This window comes from Hemiscyllium ocellatum, chromosome 9 (assembly GCF_020745735.1).
Source record: "Hemiscyllium ocellatum isolate sHemOce1 chromosome 9, sHemOce1.pat.X.cur, whole genome shotgun sequence".
In the NCBI taxonomy this organism is placed as follows: Eukaryota; Metazoa; Chordata; class Chondrichthyes; order Orectolobiformes; family Hemiscylliidae; genus Hemiscyllium; species Hemiscyllium ocellatum.
In genome coordinates this window covers 57,749,987-57,768,446 of record NC_083409.1, presented here as the reverse complement: position 1 = coordinate 57,768,446, position 18,460 = coordinate 57,749,987, and the positions used below count along the sequence as shown (strand labels likewise).

Below are 18,460 nucleotides of genomic sequence, written 5' to 3'. Positions count from 1 at the left end.
GATAGGGTTGACCATGAGAACCTTTTTCCACGTATGGAGTCAGCTATTATGAGGGGGCATAGCTTTAAATTAAGGGGAGGTAGGTATAGGACAGATGTTAGGGGTAGATTCTTTACTCAGCGAGTTGTGAGTTCATGGAATGCCCTGCCAGTAGCAGTGGTGTGGACTCTCCCTCTTTATGGGCATTTAAACGGGCATTGGATAGGCATATGGAGGATAGTGGGCTAGTGTAGGTTAGGTGGGCTTGGGTCAGCGCAACATCGAGGGCAAAGGGCCTGTACTGCGCTGTATTTTTCTATGTCCTATGTTCTATTGTTCGAAAGGGAAGCTCGAATAATTAGTCTTTTTGTCATACACTTGTGAGTCATCAATAATTGTGAAATATTGTTGGTGCTCAATGTGTTCTCAACCAATTCACTGGATTCTTAGTCAAGGTATCAAACAATACTGGCGAATAGTACCATATTGTTGGTCACTCTTTTGTTGGTGACAAGTTTGGTTCAGTATCTTTTGGTCAGCTGGCCAGTGTTTACTATTAGTTGTACGAAACATTTAATAGATTAGACTTACACTGTGGAAACAGGCCCTTCGGCCCAACAAGTCCACACCGACCCGCCGAAGCGCAACCCACCCATACCCCTACATTTACCCGTTACCTAACACTACGGGCAATTTAGCATGGCCAATTCACCTGACCCGCACATCTTTGGACTGTGGGAGGAAACCGGAGCACCCGGAGGAAACCCACGCAGACACGGGGAGAACGTGCAAACTCCACACAGTCAGTCGCCTGAGTCGGGAATTCCCTTACACATTTGTAGGCAATCACAAAAGAGTCTTTCTTCTCCGTGTGACTGATTGGTTGCCAATGATTTATTTCTGGACCACTAGTTCGACAACCATTTATCTACATTAGAATGGTGCTGGAAAAGCACAGCAGGTCAGGCAGCATCCGAGGAGCAGGAAAATCGACATTTTGGGCAATAGCCCTTCATCAGGAATGAAGTGCAGATCTGCATCATCACAATATTATTTATGCTATTCCTTAAGTTTACAGTCTTGCATTTGTAAATACCACATTAAATTGAATACTGTTCTGAAGAAGCCACATCAGACGTGAAACATTAATTCTATTTCTCTTCCTAGATGCTGCTCAACCTACCAAGTTTCTCTAGCATTTCGTGTGTTTGTTTCAGATATCCGGTATCTGCAGTATTTCATCATATTATTGTACAGCTGCTGAAGTGTAGTTTTCACTTGAATTAGAATTTTTTTTAAAACTCTAATCATTGTGATTGTATTAAGTTCTTCAACTTTTTTTTAGTCTTATTGGCTGTTCTGGAGTGATTTTGTACTTCAAGCTTTTTACATGTGTCTTTGCAATACTGTAGTGCTGTACTACTTCCTACTTTTTCTTCACGATTTGCTTGACAATCAAAATGGTGGCTAGCCACTACTTCTAAGGATTTCCCACATTCTGCAGCCAAGATGGAGTTTTGAACCAACATTTTTCCACCTTTCACAATCTAAAATATTTAGCACTTTTTTTCAAACAAACTCATAGCTATGGCCTTTATAAATCTGAATGCTAAAATTACACCTTAGTTACTAAGTTCCAGTTCTTTCAAACTTTCTTTACCGTTTCAGTAATTTATTTGAATTTATTTTTCAACCTAAATCATTCTGATTCTAAGGTATTGTCCCCTGGCTCCTTAATCACCCAATCACGTGTTTTTGTCCCACTGATTCCTTCCAACCTCCTGCTATTGTTCTGATCACCATATTTGACTCGTTTGGGCCCATTCTGAAAGCTGGTTGCAGCCACGAGGTGGGTCCACAGAAGACTGAGAGTGGCAGCTGAGGGGTTAAGTTTAGGCCGGTGTGGGACCTTGTGGCATTGGTGTTGGCTGTGTTGCGAGGCCCAGCAAAGACACACAATAGTGGTGATGCTTGTTCCAGCAGAACAGCGAGGAGACTCGTGGCTGGCTACTCCACGCCTCCGGCTGAGCATTAACAAGATGGGCTGTAAAATTGAACTTTATTTATTTTTCACCCTTTTATATTCTACGTTTTGGTTTGTTTTGATGTTTTAAGATAGTAACACTATACAACACTTTTCACTGTATTTTGTAACAAAATACATCAAATCAAACTTTGCATCTATGCCTTAAGGTGGCAGATTGCGATGTTGATGGTGCTCATTGTCAGACAGAAGAACTCTTCTATATCTCCTCACATTCCCTTCTCATTTATTACCTTTCTCTCAGAGACTCCATTGGAAAAAAGGGAATATGTTTAACTTCGCTTCTTAGAATCTCCGAGTGTTTTGACCAAGGACTCTATATTTCCTAAGTATCTCTCACTTTTCTCTCTTTTCCTATGTCACCATCCTACTCCAGCACTTGTTACCAGCTTATGAATGAATTTACTGTTAGACTGTTGAGCTCACTATTTTGATGTCATTTCTCTTTTGACAATCACATTTCAGCTGCTGACTGTGTCTTCTTAAAGCTGTGACACTCAACATATTCAGAGTCGTAGAGATGTACAGCATTGAAACAGACCTTTTGGTCAAACTTGTCCATGCCAACCAGATATCCCAACATAACCTAGTCCCATCTGCCAGCACCTGGTCTATATCCCTCCAAACCCTTCCTGTTCATATATCCATCCAGATGCTGTTTAAATGTTGCAATTACCAAGCTACACCATTTCCTCTGGCAGCTCATTCCATACACATACCACCCTCTGCATGAAAACGTTGCTCCTTAGGTCTCTTTTATATCTTTCCCCTCTCACCCTAAACCTATGCCCTCTAGTTCTGGACTCCCCAACCCCAGGGAAAAGACTTTGTCTATTTATCCTATCCATGCCCCTCATGATTCTTTGCTCCAGGGAAAACAGCCCTACCCTATTCAACCTGTCCCTGTAGCTCAAATCCTCCAATCCTGGCAACATTCTTGTAAATTTTCTCTGAACCCTTTCAAGTTTCACCACATCTTTCCGATAGGAAGGAGACCAGAATTGCATGCAATATTCCAACAGTGGCCTAACCAATAACTTTCCAACTCCTGTACTCAATACTCTGACCAACAAAGGAAAACATACCAAACACCACCTTCCCTATCCTACCTACCTGCAACTCCACTTTCAAGGAGCTATGAACCTGCACTTCAAGGTCTCTTTGTTCAGGAACACTCCCTTGAACATGTTTTGGCTGTACAGGACACTGGTTAGGCCACTTTTGGAATATTGTGTGCAGTTCTGGTTTCCTTCCTATCAGAAGGATGTTGTGAAACCTGACAAGGGTCCAGAAAAGATTTGGGGGTTTTGAGCTATAGGGAGGGGCTCAATAGACAGTGGCTATTTGTCCTGGAGCGTTGGAGGCTGAGAGGTGACTTTATAGAGGTTTATTACCCCGTGTGAACAGGGTAAATAGTCAAGGGCTTATCCCCAGATAAGGGAGTCCAAAACTAGAGGGCATAGGTCTCAGGGGCCAGAAGAAAAATATACAAGGGCCCTAAACAGCAACTTATTCATGCAGAGGGTGATGCATGTATGGTGTGATCTGCCAAAAGAAGTGGAGGAGGCTGGTACAGTTGCAACATTTAAAAGGCATCTGGATGGGTAAGTAAGTAGGAAAGTTTTAGCCTATATCCCTCTAAGTGCGGCAAATCAGACTAGATTAGTTTCGGATATCTGGTCGGCATGGACCAAAGGATCTATTTCCGTGATGTACATCTCTATGACTCTATTAGTGAAAGAAGCCATCAACAACCTTGGATCCTAAAATTTCAGCTTTTAGGAGTGATATTTTGAGAAGGCAATATAGTATCCCGAATCTCCTCCAGGCTAAAATTGCAATCTGTACTTCAAAAGAGTCAAGTTTCATCCTCACGTCTATCTGCTGAGTTAAAGCACAATCAATTAGAATCCCTCCAGCAAAAAGCAGGCCATTCAGCCCATTGAGTCCACACCAACCCTCTGAAGAGCATCCCATCCAGACCCAACCCATAGTTGATCCCTGTATTTTCCATAGCTAATCCATTTAGTCTGCACATCTCTGGACACTATGGGCAATTCAGCATGGCTAATCCATCTAACCTGTACATCTTTGGACTGTGGGAGAAAACCAGAGCACCAGGAGGAAACCCACACAGACACAGGGAGAATATGCAAACACCACACAGACAGTCGCCAGAGGCTGGAATTGAACCTGTGTCCCTGGTGCTGTTAAACAGCAGTACTAACTACTGAAACACATCATGTAAGGGCACAAGCTAAATGACACATTCAACTGGGTCTCTCTAAATTGATTCCATTTACTAACATCATTTAACATTCAATCTGAGATAAAAATTTCACATGTGCAAGCATGCCAGTGACTACTCTTCTTGGGTGTTGTCTTGAAGCATCACAACTAACTTCAATTCTGCACGCAACTAATTACCAAGTATACTTGTGTGTTGGTTGAATTTTGAAGACTATTTTTAATTTGATATGGGTGGGGGAAATGACTTATGCACAAGGTATTGTTTGAAGCGATGATTATTTAACTACAAAATGAATAAAATGGGAAATTTACCTTCCCGGCAGCTCCTGGTCCCTAGTCCTAGAATATTCCCTGAAACATATTCTGGCCACAGGTAACTCCGCGGATACGGCTGTCACCCTGTACTGTTGTACCATCACAGCAATTCTGGAAACCTGGATCAGAGCAGTATGGTCAGCACACTAGAAAGTTGGAGCGGAGCGCAACGGGCAGGCACACTGATTCATAAATGTTGATCAGTCACTGTGAAGAACTAGGGTCGACTTATACATGAGATATATGAAAAACACAAATTCTTTTGGCCAAAATAAAGGACTGATGTACACGTGATTGACCTATACATGGGCATACATGGTAATGCATTAGAATTGTTTGTCAGTTGAATTCAATGAAGTATTCGAAAACAGAAATGTTTGGCTGGGGGTTCTCATGGTGTAGCAGCAATGCCCCCAACTCTGGACCTAAAGGCCTAGGTTCAAGCCTCATCATCTCCAGAAGTATGTCATAACATGTCCAGACAGTCTCTGTGCAATTGTTGGATTCAGGATCATCTTCATCCAAGGAAATGCCTGCACCACAATGAGCAATCCTCTATTCTGAGAGATCTCTCTGTTACCTCAAACTTCATTCTGAATACAGCCCTTCAAAAGGGGACTTTTATGTTGAAATGCCCTCGTGATCTGTAATCTGCTCAGGAGCACCAACCTTTACCAGTGGGATTGCTTAGGCTTCAAAGCTATCATTCAAGGCACTGGGAACCTACTCGCCTAATCCAAGGTGACCAACTGGGAGGCACCTTCTGGGTAATTTGATCTCTCAGTCTCATTGTTGGCAAGTGCAGGCTCAGGATCTAACACGGAGGTTCAATGCCAAGGCAAGACCATTCTTGACTTGTAGGAGATCAATGGTGAGTTATTAACACTAATTTCAGCACAATGATTTCAAATAGTTCCTCTTTGTCTAGAATCATCTGCTGGTGTATTGTGAGCCACTTCAGCAGGATAGTATCTGGCTTCTGAACTGGTAACTGACTGGAATTCTTCCAGAAATTATTTACGTTTTGTGATTGGCAGCCAGGATTTAGTAAAGTTCAAATCTCTCCATTTTTTTGTGGACATGACACAATGAACATCAATGAATTTAGCAAACAGCTCTTTTGCTCCCAAAGCATGGTGTCTTTACAAATTGGTTTATTCATAGTCAATGGGTGTTAAAAGATAAGAAAAATGCCTAAGCAGTTAATACATGCAACTAGCAAATCTTGGGTTAACTTCTTCATCTATAAAGCTAGAAGCTTATGGAATTAAATGCATTCCAGTATTGAAGATGCTAGGTAAAGTATTTGAAAAAGCCTTGGAAAATATTTCTCTATTAAAAAGGTAGGACACGCACAGATATAACTGCTGTTGCAAGTGGACAGGTTCACAATTTGGCTGCAAGCAAAAGAATGCAGGCTAAGAATTGGGATTCGTGCTGAAATAGATTATGAAAAGTGAACAGCAAGACCATTCCTTACACAATTTTTGTCATGAATCATTTGGCAAGCAATAACAATAGCAAGACAGTGAAACTATTTTATAGTGTTAAATATTGAGCCTTTCTGCTGCTGGCAATCTAAATAAAAGTGACAATGCAAATGACCCTTTAAACTCTCAAAAGCCTCTCCTAAGCATTCTCATCTTTTCAATTTATACTATTTTGGTCGTAATTCTGTATATTACATTGATGTTTCTCCATGGCTCAGACAAACCAGCCTTCCTCCCGACAATTCATTTTGTCTGAGGGATTAGGGAAGTTAGAACTGGGTTAGCACATTTTGAGAATCTGGGTTTCAATATAATCCACATGAACGTCACACAACACTTATAATGCTTTCATAGCAAAGAAGTAAGTTTGGAGTATTTGATCTCATAGTACTGCAATGAGAATGTCTAATTTCTAACTATTAATTAGATGCACAAACAAACAAATAACAATGAAAGTCTGTATTTACACTTTATTCACATACATTTAAATTGAATCATAAAACTATTTAGAAATAAACTACAGATAATCTAATTAATATAGATTTACGATTAGTTTGTTAATTTACAATGTATACAGTGAAGTATTGAAAAAACTTACTGACAATAACATTCAGTAAACAGTTCACGTAAAAAAGTTTAAAAATTTGCGATGTTTGAAGTTTACCATATTCCCACAGTTAGAATAAATTTCAACCAAAAGGAACAATATTTAACGACGCATCCTCTTTCCAAAAATCTTTTTAAGAAAAAAATTGTCAATATGCCATTCTAGAATGCTTTATATCAAATCACTGGGAAAGTTAATTAAACAGCTTTTTTTCTCCCAACGAAATGCGATATTTAGTAAAAGCAATCTGAAGGCAAGATATTGAGTAGAGATCTACCAACTATTTTATGCACTAATTTTAGGCTTTTTTTTAAAATACAAGCCATAACCAAAAGCCATTACTTCAGGTGCACATAATTTCATTCCCAATGGGCATTAACATCTGGTAAAAGTTCGGTTTACAATTCAACTATCTCAGGGAAAAAAAAGACGATTACTTAAGACATTAAACAAAAGTAATTGCACAATAATAGAAAATTTAACTTGCTCCAGAAGGATTTATCCCAATTAATTTTGGTTGTTTTAAAAGGCAAGCTAGAAATTACTGTTGGCAATATTAATACATGAAACAAAAAAATACATACTTTGACCACAGTTATTTTTATTAAACAGTCATTCAATGACGCCATTAAAATTACAGAGAAATATCATGCAAATATATTAAGCATTCATCTAACTCTCACTTTTGATAATTAGATGCATGTTATACCATATTGTGTAACTGAGTGGTCAAAGCTTCCTCTTAAAAAGGACATTACTTAGTCTAGGCTACAAGGTCATTCTAGAAAACAAGCAAGCTAATGCGGTAATAGTTCAAGTGCCCACGTGATTTAAATGTAATTTTTTTGTTGTTCTATTTTAAAAGGCAAAGTTGAAACAAAAAGCACAGTAAATGTTATCCCATTTACCCAAATTGACAAACGTATGATAGCAATGTTTTGAGCAAATATGCAGAATTATAAGTATTGTATTCAAAGTTGTGTTTATATGTAGTTCTTTGGGCTTGCTTAATGCTGAAATTAAACCATTTGTCAAAAGGACATATCAGCCAAATGCAGAATCAAATATCATCTATAATTCACTGCCAAATTATCACCTTTTGCAAGAGGTTCATAATGCAAAGTGTCCATTTTCATAATTCCTTCACAAATTTCAGATGCTTGAATTAAGTACATTCTTAGAAAAGATGGTTTAAATGATAGAGATCTGAACTCAGTAAAATAATTCGCTCTTCAAAATTGGAGTCAGTAAGAGAAAGGGTAGAACATTTTGTTAATACAATAGGAAAATGTCCCGTAGTACTTTTTTTAGTGCTTCAATTTCTGAACATATAAAGCCCTTTGCCAACTGCATAACCGATAAAGAAACATTTCCTGGGGATTGAAAATGCACTGCATTTTGTTTTCTAATACAATCTGGTTTTTAAAGTATTAGAATTTTTCCACAAGCATTCAAATGGCAGACACTGGAGCTTCTAAAGGAGTGAGTAGGAGCATTTTATTCATTGGAAATTATGCATATTGCCTCATAAGGTGCATTGAAAAAGCTTTAACACCAGGAGGTGTGTTAAGATTAAAAGGTGCATCCCTGAAAAGGTGTTGCCAAGTCAAACTGGTCAATGGTCAAAAGAGGGGCAGCATAGGGTGGGCTAATCCAATAAATTTCAAGCCTTTACAACAGCATGCATGCATGCAACATTGATCACGTCATAACCCAAAGTAAATTATAATTTTAAAAATGGACTTGAAACAGGCAAAGATTTATGGACAACTTTCTCCTCCAAATTATAATGTTATAATAAATACCAAAAATAAAATGTTGTGGAGTTGTGAGATCATACACCATGTGAGTAATTTCGTTCACTGGACTGTACAAGCAATTGTTTGCATACTCCCATTTCCAAGTCAAATTGCCATTTCGGAGAGGAGACAGCTTGGCGAAGCCCCAGGTAATGAAATCTTTAAAATACAGTCACGAATCTTGCTTCTTAATGTTTACAGTTTACAGCAAACAAAACATCGAAAATAGTGTCATATACTGCACTTTAAGCTTGGAGTTTTAATAATACAATTCAGTTTCAATGCCAAACGGTCATCAAATTTATGTTTCATCACAATACTACCACTGTTCCCAGCTAAAGTCATCACCTCTACCAAATACTAAGAAAAAGCCCAAAATGGTGAGGAAGATTACTGCATTGCCTGCCAGCACGAGTCCACAAGCTCCCCACTGGATCTGAAACATGAAACAAAGATTAAAAATCTCAACATGGTGGTCTGACAAAAATTGTTACATTATTTGTCCCCCTCTACAACAGGATCATTTAATAAGACCAGAAAGTATTTTGTATGCTGCCTGAAATGTTATCATTATATTCTGGCTGGGTTATATTCTCTTGTAAGCCCCCCAAGGGTTTTCCATAATGAAGGAAATCAGTCCAATCTCAAAACAGCAGAAGCTCTAAGAGTATACAATGTGCAAAGGAAATTTAAAAAAACAAATTAAGGGAACAAAAAGGACAAGATTGATTAATGACAGGTAAAATTATGCAAAATCTAAAATTATTTCACAAGTAAACGGAGGATAAAGTATAACTATGGAAAAACATGTGGTCGGGGGGGGGGGGGGGGGGGGGGGGGGCATCTCATTAAGGACCTAGTGGGTAGGGTTGTAAACGAATACTTATGTTGATGTTGACTAATGAGAAGGATGATGTAGGTATCAGGGAGAAGGACCATGATATACTTTAAGAAATTAACACAGATGAAATACTGAGTGGTCAGAAAGGTTTAAAAGTAGATAAATCTCTGGTGCCAGATGAAACATCTCCAGGTTATTGAGTGACATAGGGAGGAAATAGCTGGCTTGCAGGCAATTCCTTTCTGGCCCCAGGAGAGATGCCAGAGGATTGGAAGACAGCCAATGTGACATCAATATTTAGGAAGGGTGCAAAAGGAAACTACAGGCCATTCAGTCTAACCTCAGTCATGAGGAAATTATTGGAAGCAATTCTGAGTGTCAGAATTTGAGATTGACCAAGAACAGTCGGCACAAATCCATTAAGGGGAGGTTATGTTTGACCAACATGATAGTACTTTGAAAGATTCAATCAGGTGTGTGATGAGGGCAATGCATTCGACAGAGTATATTTGGACTTCAGCAAGACTTTTGACAAAGTTCCACAATAAGAGACCAGTAGTGAGCTGAAGAGCCAAGGGGATCCAAGGAAATGTGACTAATTTGATCCAGAAGTGGTTGAGTGACAAGAAACAGGAAGTGATGGGCAAGAAGAATTTTTGTAACTGGAAACTTGGGTCCAGTGGAATGCTGTGGGGATCATTCAGGATCTTACTGCTTGTAGTATATATAAACGATTTAGGCATGAGTATAAGAGGGCTGGTCAGTAAGTTCACAGATGATACCAAAAATCGGTGGGACGCTAAACATTGAGGGTAGCCTTTGATTACAGGAAAATACAGACAGATTAGTCAGTGGCAAATTGAATTCAATCTTGAATATGCAAGGTGATACACTTTGGTAAGACAAATCAGATGAGGGAATACATGATGAATTACAAGATGTTGGAATACACAGAGTCAGGGTGACATTGATTTGCATCCAGTCCCTTAAAATACCAAGGCAGGTAGATAAAGTGGGAAAAACAGTATATGGCATACTTGTCTTTACTACCTGAGGGATAGCGTTTAAGAGCAGGGAGGTTATGGTGAAAAAAGATTAATTAAACCACAGTTAGAGTATTATGTGCAGTTTGAATCCACTTCATAGGATGGATGTAATTGCACAGGCGAGTGTGAACAGAAGGTCTATCAGGATATTGCCTGGGCTGGACAGTTTAAGTTATGAAGAGAAACTAAACAGATTGGGATATTGCCCTTGGAGCAGAGACGACCGAAGGGACACCTGATTGAGATATAAAGGGGCTTATACAAGAAGAAACGATTCCCTATAAGGGAGGGTTCAATGACCAGGGCACATAGGTTTGAGGCATGGAGCAAGAGGTTTTTAAGGGGATAAGGGGAAAAAAAAAATCACAGAGGATAATGGAATCTGGAATTTATTGTCTGTAAGGGTGACAGAAACAGACATCGTCATCATATTCAAGTAGTAATTAGATGTCCACTTGCAATGCCAAGGCATACAAGGCTATGGGCCAAGTGATGGAAAATAGTCAGGTTTTTTCTAAGATTAGATTCCCTACAGTGTGGAAACTCCACAGACAGTTGCCCAAGGTTGGAATCGAACCTGGGACCCTGGTGCTGTGAGGCAACAGTACTAACCACTGAGCCACCATGCTGCCAAAGTGGTTGGTTCTGACTGGCGCAGACTCTACAGACCAAAAGGCCCTTTTCCTGTGAAGAACGTTTTGACTCTATAATGAAGCATCATTAAGTCAACAGATTACATAAACTATTTGTATTATCCAGATGACAATCTTTAGATCCAAAGGAAGGAATACATTGTTGCATAGTGACAATTCGCATAATTATCATTTAAATTATATTACATAATAATGCAAACATTTGATGCATAACAAAAACAGCAAGTGTTAGAATAATTCAGCAATCTGGCGACAATCGAGGCATAGATAGGATAGCCAGAGATTTTTTTCCCCTCCAGGCTATCACGAGGGGACATAATTTTAAGGTGATTGGAGGAAGGTTTAGGGGAGATGTCAGAGGTGGATTTGTTACACAGAGTGGTGGGCACATGGAATGCACTGCCAGTAGTGGTAGTACAGTCAGATACATTAGGGATATTTAAGCCATTCTTGGATAGGCACATAGATGATAGTAAAATGAAGGGTGTACAAGTTAGTGCGATCTTAGAGTGGAATAAAAGGTCGGCACAACATAGAGGGCCGAAGGGCCTGTACTGTGCTATGATCTGTGGAAAGAGAAAGTTTACATTTCAAGTTCAATGATTTTTCAGTTAGCTCTAAGACATCTTCCCTCTTCAGTGCTGTAATGTTCTTCTTGATCATTACAGTCATCCTTCCTGAACACCTTGTATCCAGAAATATTCAGTACCTAATCTGGTCCTTGTTTGACTCATATCTTCAATGCCATCACATCATCAAATTCCCATGCAGTTCATCAAACTCACATCTACAGTGGACCAGGTGTCTCAAATTTGGAAAGAGCTGCAAACAATTAATCTCTCTCTCTCTCAGGCAGAGAAATAATTCATCATTTGGAGTAAGAGAATTAATTTGATGTCATAGAGATGCACAGCACAGAAACAGACCCTTCAATCCAACGCTTCCATGCCAACCAGATATCCCAACCCAATCTAGTCCCACCTGTCAACATCTGGTCCATATTCCTCCAAACCCTTCCTATTCATATACCCATCCAGATGCCTCTTAAATGTTGCAATTGTACCAGCCTCCACCAATTCCTCTGGCAGCTCATTCCATACACGTAGCACCCCCTGCGTGAAAAAGTTGCCCCTTAGGTCCCTTTTATATCTTTCTCCTCTCACCCTAAACCTATGACCTCTAGTTCTGGACTTCCCCACTCTAGGGAAAAGACTTTGCCTATTTACCCTATCCGAGACCCTCAATTTTGTAAACCTCTACGAGGTCACCCTTCAGCCTCCGATGCTCCACGGAAAACAGCCCAGCCTATTCAGCCTCTCCCTATAGCTCAAATCCTCCAACCCTGGCAACATCCTTGTAAATTTTAGACAACTAGTTATTGGAATACCCTCCATCTTGTTGTGTTTCATCAACTGTCTACATTTTTCTGATAGAATTTAATGATTCACAGACTCTTTCTATTGAAAAAAATTAAACACTCAGAGTACTCTACTTTGGACATGGAAGAAAATCCACTAGTAAGTCATAAAACAAAATAAGGTGACAAATGGTGGTAGATGTTTGACTAAAAACTTACCACTGCAACTCGAGCAAGAATTATTGGGAGCCCAAAGGCAGAAACAACAATCCCTGTAGTGAAGAAGTATGCAAGTTCACGACAGGCACTGCTTGCTGCATCAGAGTCATCTCCCAATCTTCGTGCAATAAAACTTGGAATGGGCGACAGGAAGTAAAAGATCAGCACAAACAATGGCCAGTATACACTGTGGCAGGATTGAAAATGAAAGAAAACATAATTAAAACAGCAAGATGATTACTAAAGGCCTTATAATAAACTCCAATAGAACAAACATTTGTATATCTCTGATGAAGGCAGGACTTGATGTTGTCCCAGAACCATTTCAGATAAATGACAAAACAAACTCCATAAACTTTTATCAGAGGAACCCAAGTTAATAGCTACAATTTAAACAACGTTGAAAGACAGTATAAAAGATAAAGCAATTAAACAAGAAGTTCTGGATTGAAACCCTGCAGACAGTAGGAGAAAGATAAAAGAAAGTTGGAGCACTGAAATAAATTCTTATTTTGCATGCAAGCATTTAAAAGTATTAACAAGAAATTCTGGTAATGATAATGTTTCACCTTCCAAGCATCTGTTTATTTAAGAGTAAACTTCCTCTACATCCCTCTAGAATTCAAACTCCCTCACAGAAATCTCTTGGGTAACATTGCTTCCAATGTTCTGACAACTCGACAGTTGTTTTTCGTTGGATTGAAAAGGGAGGTCATGAAACTATAAACTCAAATGGAAAGGGAGGCTATAGCAGAGCAATGGAGAGAGATGCAGGACTACGGAACAGAGTGGAATGCAAATGGGAACAAATAGGAGACAACACAAGAATTCACCAATAATGGAGAAAGCAAGGTAGAGTGTAATAGGAAGTATAAACTGATCATGGACGAATGCAATAGTTAGGGAGGACCTGAAATGGCAGTTTGGGCTCCATTTTTTTTTTACAAAACTGCTACACCTTGACTACACTCACCTGTCCCCATAGACCCCAAAAATTGTTAACTCCCAGTAGTTCATTAGTCCCCCAGACTCCAATCCCCTTTAATGTTCCCAGCTCTCAAATCTCCCCACTCCTACCACTAGTCCTGTTGGGAGCTAGTTTGTCTGCCAAACATTGTAGATATCGGAGTTTTTGCAGTGTTCTTCAACCCCAACACTGGTCAAAATCTTTAATCAGTCTTCCCAAGGTCTAACACACATCTTCCATTATCTCAGCCATTGACCTGATCTCAGAATTTCCCCATCAAGGTTCCACACTTGGACTATCAAACTGGTGCTGCTTGTCTCCAAGGCATCTATCTCACTGCAATCAGAATCCAGGCTTTTTTTTCACAGGACTGCTCCTCTTTTCCCCTGTAATAAGGGGTGAAAAAATCTCCCCAATACTATGACCTAACATTGAGAAATGTTCACTAACTAGTAAATAGGAATCACTACCTCTTTTTTTCCTTTCTGTTGCCTAAACTCTGGTCAGAGACTTGCATCACTAATTGTCAGCACTACGCACATCTAAACAGGAAACTGCAAATTATCAGAATGTTTTTGAGAGTTTAGAAAATAGACATTAACTTTATGGGGAGACCTTTATTTTCCCTACATATATCTGAAGCCAGAGAAGCAACAGTAGCAGAGTGATAAATCATCAAGTAGTATTATGGCTAGAAATAAAAAAGTACTGAACTATTTTCAAAGACCATTTAGTGCAGTAAATATCAAGATTTTCTTGAACAAACTGATTTTTACCCATTAAAAACAACCTTACCCATACTGTTCAAGGGCACAGCCTAACATGAGGAAGGTTAGACCTATGGCACCACTGAAAGATAAGCCAACCAGAGCTGCAATAAAAATGAGAAAAAAAAACAAATTATGTTAGTGTTGACCAATATACTATGAAAAATGTTTTAGCTCCAATAATGGGGCTGAGTTATATCATTCCTTGTGCTGAACAAAATCAAGTAGTTTGTTGTCGAGATTATTAATTGTTCTTTCAATTTTCATTTCTCTTCATTAGTTTTCAATATCTCTTTATTACAAGCACAATAGTTTTCTTCTTTTTCTGTTTCTCCTGCTCCTCCTCCCTCTACTGAAATAGAGGGTCATGAATTATCTTCTTTCCTAACTCATTTTTTCTCAGCTTCTTAAAACTGTGGAATTCCATAACAAGGGGTTTATTGAAGGCTATAAACCTTTTTCAACTCATGTTAGCAACAATTAACTTTTTTGATTTCCTTGCTTTTTTAAATCTTCACAGAAACTTGGTCTTTCTCCAAGTTACACCGTGGAACGGTTTTGCCATTGACCATTTTTATAATGTTATTTGATTTAGTTTCTATTTTAACTGCATTAGCAATATTCCACAGCAGGTGTCTTCTATCAACCTGTATTTGAAGTAGTTATCACATTCCAATTGGTCCACAGGAAACTGGTTGCCTATCTTTCCTCGGAGTTATTAGTGTAAACTCCATGTCATCTCTTCCATTCAGACTGTTCCTCAGAAACAAAGTTAATTCTGGGGGGATTCAGTTTGCTTTGTTCATAATTGGGGAGATCTTCTGATTCCTAACCATCTCAAACTGACTGACTTGAAGTGACTAGGTCTCTCAGTATGCCAGAAGACTGACTTGCTCTGTTTTGCCCTTCATTGAAGATACCTAAACTCCATGCTTCTCATATATGCCATCGGAGTAACTTGCAAATCAACTAGAGTCAGAATAAATCTCTGTCCCTTCACCAAATTCACAATGTCAAAACTGCTTGCAATGTCTCTCTTCCATGAGCTAATTCAGGTCTGAAGTCGAAGTTTGATGCAGTGGAAGCACTCATGCTTGTGCTCAAAGGCTGTGATTCCAAGCTCCCTTCAGAACATGAGCGTAAAATCTAAGTGAATACTTCAGTACAGCACTAAGGAAAATTAGCATTGTTCAATGGGAAAATGAAAGATAATCTGATCATTAAGTGTGCTGTGAAGGTTTGATTATATACCTCAACTTCAATTAAGAACCACAGAAATATTCAGAATGAAGTCATGTGGCCCATCATATTTATGCTGGCTCTTGATTCATATCACTGGATACCTTCAACTGAGATTCTCTCCATAGAATTCCTGAAAATTTAAAGAGACTCAGCATGCACAAGCACTTAACAGGGAAGATACCATAGTGCTTCCTGATTTCACTCCTGAATGGTCGAGCTGTCAGTTTAAAATTGCTCCTCTTTGTTCTGCAATTCCTCATCCAAGGAAATGGAGTTTGTCTGTATTTAGAGTATCAAATCCTTCAGTCATTTCAAGCATGTCAATCAGATCACTCGTCAATCTTTCTTGGACTACACCTCATATTTCCCCACATTGAAAGTCTTTTGCCACAATTGTACCCGCTGATCTTTCAGATGAAACATTAAACAGAGCTCCATTCTGTCTGCTCAGATGGTTGGAATGGATATAACAGAATCTGAAGAATAGGAAGCTGTCCCTACACGCAAGTAAAAATGACAAAACAGATTCAGTGTTTATTACCCAAATTTTGGATGTTTGCTACTGAACAACCACCTTCAATAGGACAATTCATTAAGCACATTGGGCAAGTCTGAAGACCAGAAAGAAACAACAGAGGAACCTCCATTATCTGAGAAACATAAGCAGGGAGTATTTTGGCAGTCAATTGAATGTTCAGATGATTGAATGCCAGGTAACACAGTTTAGCCAAGCATTGGGACCTCCTGATCTTCTGAGTTAATCCAAAATTCGGATAATCAAATGCCAGATAATTGAGGTTCCCCTGTACTGCAATGCAATTCTTTTTAAAAATCCTTATAAGCCCATTATGTAGACACTCGTTAATCCGCATGACTTGGTCCTGCACTGAGCTGTGTACATTCTGACTGAAAAACGCAGGACCCACAACTCCCAAAAACTGTTTGAAAACAAAGTGCTGGAGAAACTCAGTAGGTCTGGCAGCATCTGAGGAGCGAGAACTAGTTAACATTTCAAGTCCAAACTGTACTGTAGGGATTCAATGACTCAGTCTTCTTCAGAACTAAACATTGCATTGTGATATGATGGTTTCTGCTGAAAAGTGGACATTACAACAAGGACTGGATGAATGCACTGTTCAACAAAATATGAACAGTCTCTGGGAGACAATATTCACTTTGGGCACAATTGCAACCTAGGTGTGACAACAGCTCTTCTCAGAAAAACCACTCACCCAGGATTCTGGTCAAACTCACTTGCATTTCAATGAAGGTAACTGTTACGATGTACCAGAATAAAGTAGTGGTGTCTAACTCATCATTTGTGAATAAGCTAATTTAAATATCTAAAACAACATAAAACGCAAAGTAATCCGATTTGAGTAAATTAAAGGAAAATTCAAATACCATTTTACAGGCCAATAGCTATTTTACGGAACCTGGCCAAAGAAAATCCAGTTTAAATCTTTGGAGCCTCCTCAAACGGCTGAAATGGGAACACTTAGAGGAGATGGTGACATTAGTGGTTATGTCACAGAATAGTAATCCAGAGTTATTGCTAATGCTCATGTAATTTTAATTCAGAGAATGAAACCTGTAATATCAAACTTATTTTATGGTAACCGTGACTATGATCATTGGAGGAGGTCCAACAAGACCAGGCGCCCTGGTGGTGTACCTGTCACCAAGTAAGAATGCAGGTGTAGCATTCGATATTTTGACCTTCACAGCAAGAGGATTTGAGTACACGAGCAGGGATGTCTTACTGCAATTATACACAGTCTGGGTGAGACAACACCTGGAGTAGTGTGTGCAATTTTGGTCTCCCTATTTGAGGAAGAATTTTCTAAGGTTTACCAGACTGATTCCTGGGATGGCAGGACTAATGTGGAGAGAGACTAGATTGGTTAGGGCTATATACATTGGAATTTGAATGAATGAGAGGAGATCTTAGAAACTTGTAAAATTCTAACAAAACTTGACGGGTAAATGCAGGATTTTTTTCCAATGACTGGGGAGTTCAGCACCAGGGACCAAGGATGTGAAGTAGACCATTTAGGATTGAGGAGAAGTTTCTTCACCGAAAGAATGGCGAATCTATATAATTCGCTGGTGTAGAAAACAATTGAAGCCAAAACAGTGAATGTTTTCAAGGAGTTGGTATAGTTCTTAGGGCTAAAGAAATTGAAGGAAGAAATCAGGACCAGGGCAGAATTGGAAGATCCACCATGATCATACTGAATGGCAGAGGATACTCAAAGGGGTAAATGGCATAGTCCTATTCACAGCTTCTATACTTCTCACAATGATAACAACAGCACCTTGCATTTATATAGCATCTTTAAACATAATAAAATGTCCCATTCTGTGATGCGAAGTTACACAAGGGGAGATTATTCGACATGGACAAAAACGTGGTCACAGAAATACAGCTGAAGGACTATCTTTTAGGGGAAAGAGACAAAATTTTAACAAAGGAATTCTCGAGCTTTTAGCTCCTCAACAGTTTAAAGTGTGGCCACCAACGATGAAATTATTAAATCAGGGATGCACAAGAGGGTAAAAATAGTGTAATAGGGTGACTTGGGGCAAATAGGGATATATGTACACTTGAGCTTTGTATGCTGTTGAAGCTATGGAGGTTGGAAGCAAGGATATCAAGGACTTGATGAGGAATACAGCAACAATCGGCAAAAGGTAGAGAAAGGCACTGTTGGCGGAAGTGAAAAGACAGTTTTTACAAAGCCACAGATAGGCTATATTATTTGTCTGTGCTGTGATTTGTTTGTGGTCTACTTCTAAATCAACTCTTTATAAAATAGTGCACAAAACCGAAGAAACTGGTTTTAAATGCAGGAATTTTAAATGCAAGTTACATCCAATATTT

At 39.1% G+C, this 18,460-nt stretch overlaps 1 protein-coding gene across 1 annotated transcript in view; it reads right to left on the bottom strand.

Annotated features, from left to right (window-relative positions):
* Positions 1–6,522: 6,522 nt before the first annotated feature.
* LOC132818724 (leptin receptor gene-related protein) overlaps positions 6,523–18,460 on the bottom strand; it is a 31,469-nt gene continuing 19,531 nt past the window's right edge. The window contains exons 2-4 of the mRNA XM_060829767.1: positions 14,363–14,438; positions 12,601–12,787; positions 6,523–8,920 (exon numbers count right to left, since the gene is read on the bottom strand). Of these exons, the coding sequence (XP_060685750.1) occupies positions 8,804–8,920; positions 12,601–12,787; positions 14,363–14,438 (380 nt within the window). The 3' untranslated portion in view covers positions 6,523–8,803. The remainder of the gene's footprint in view (positions 8,921–12,600; positions 12,788–14,362; positions 14,439–18,460) is intronic.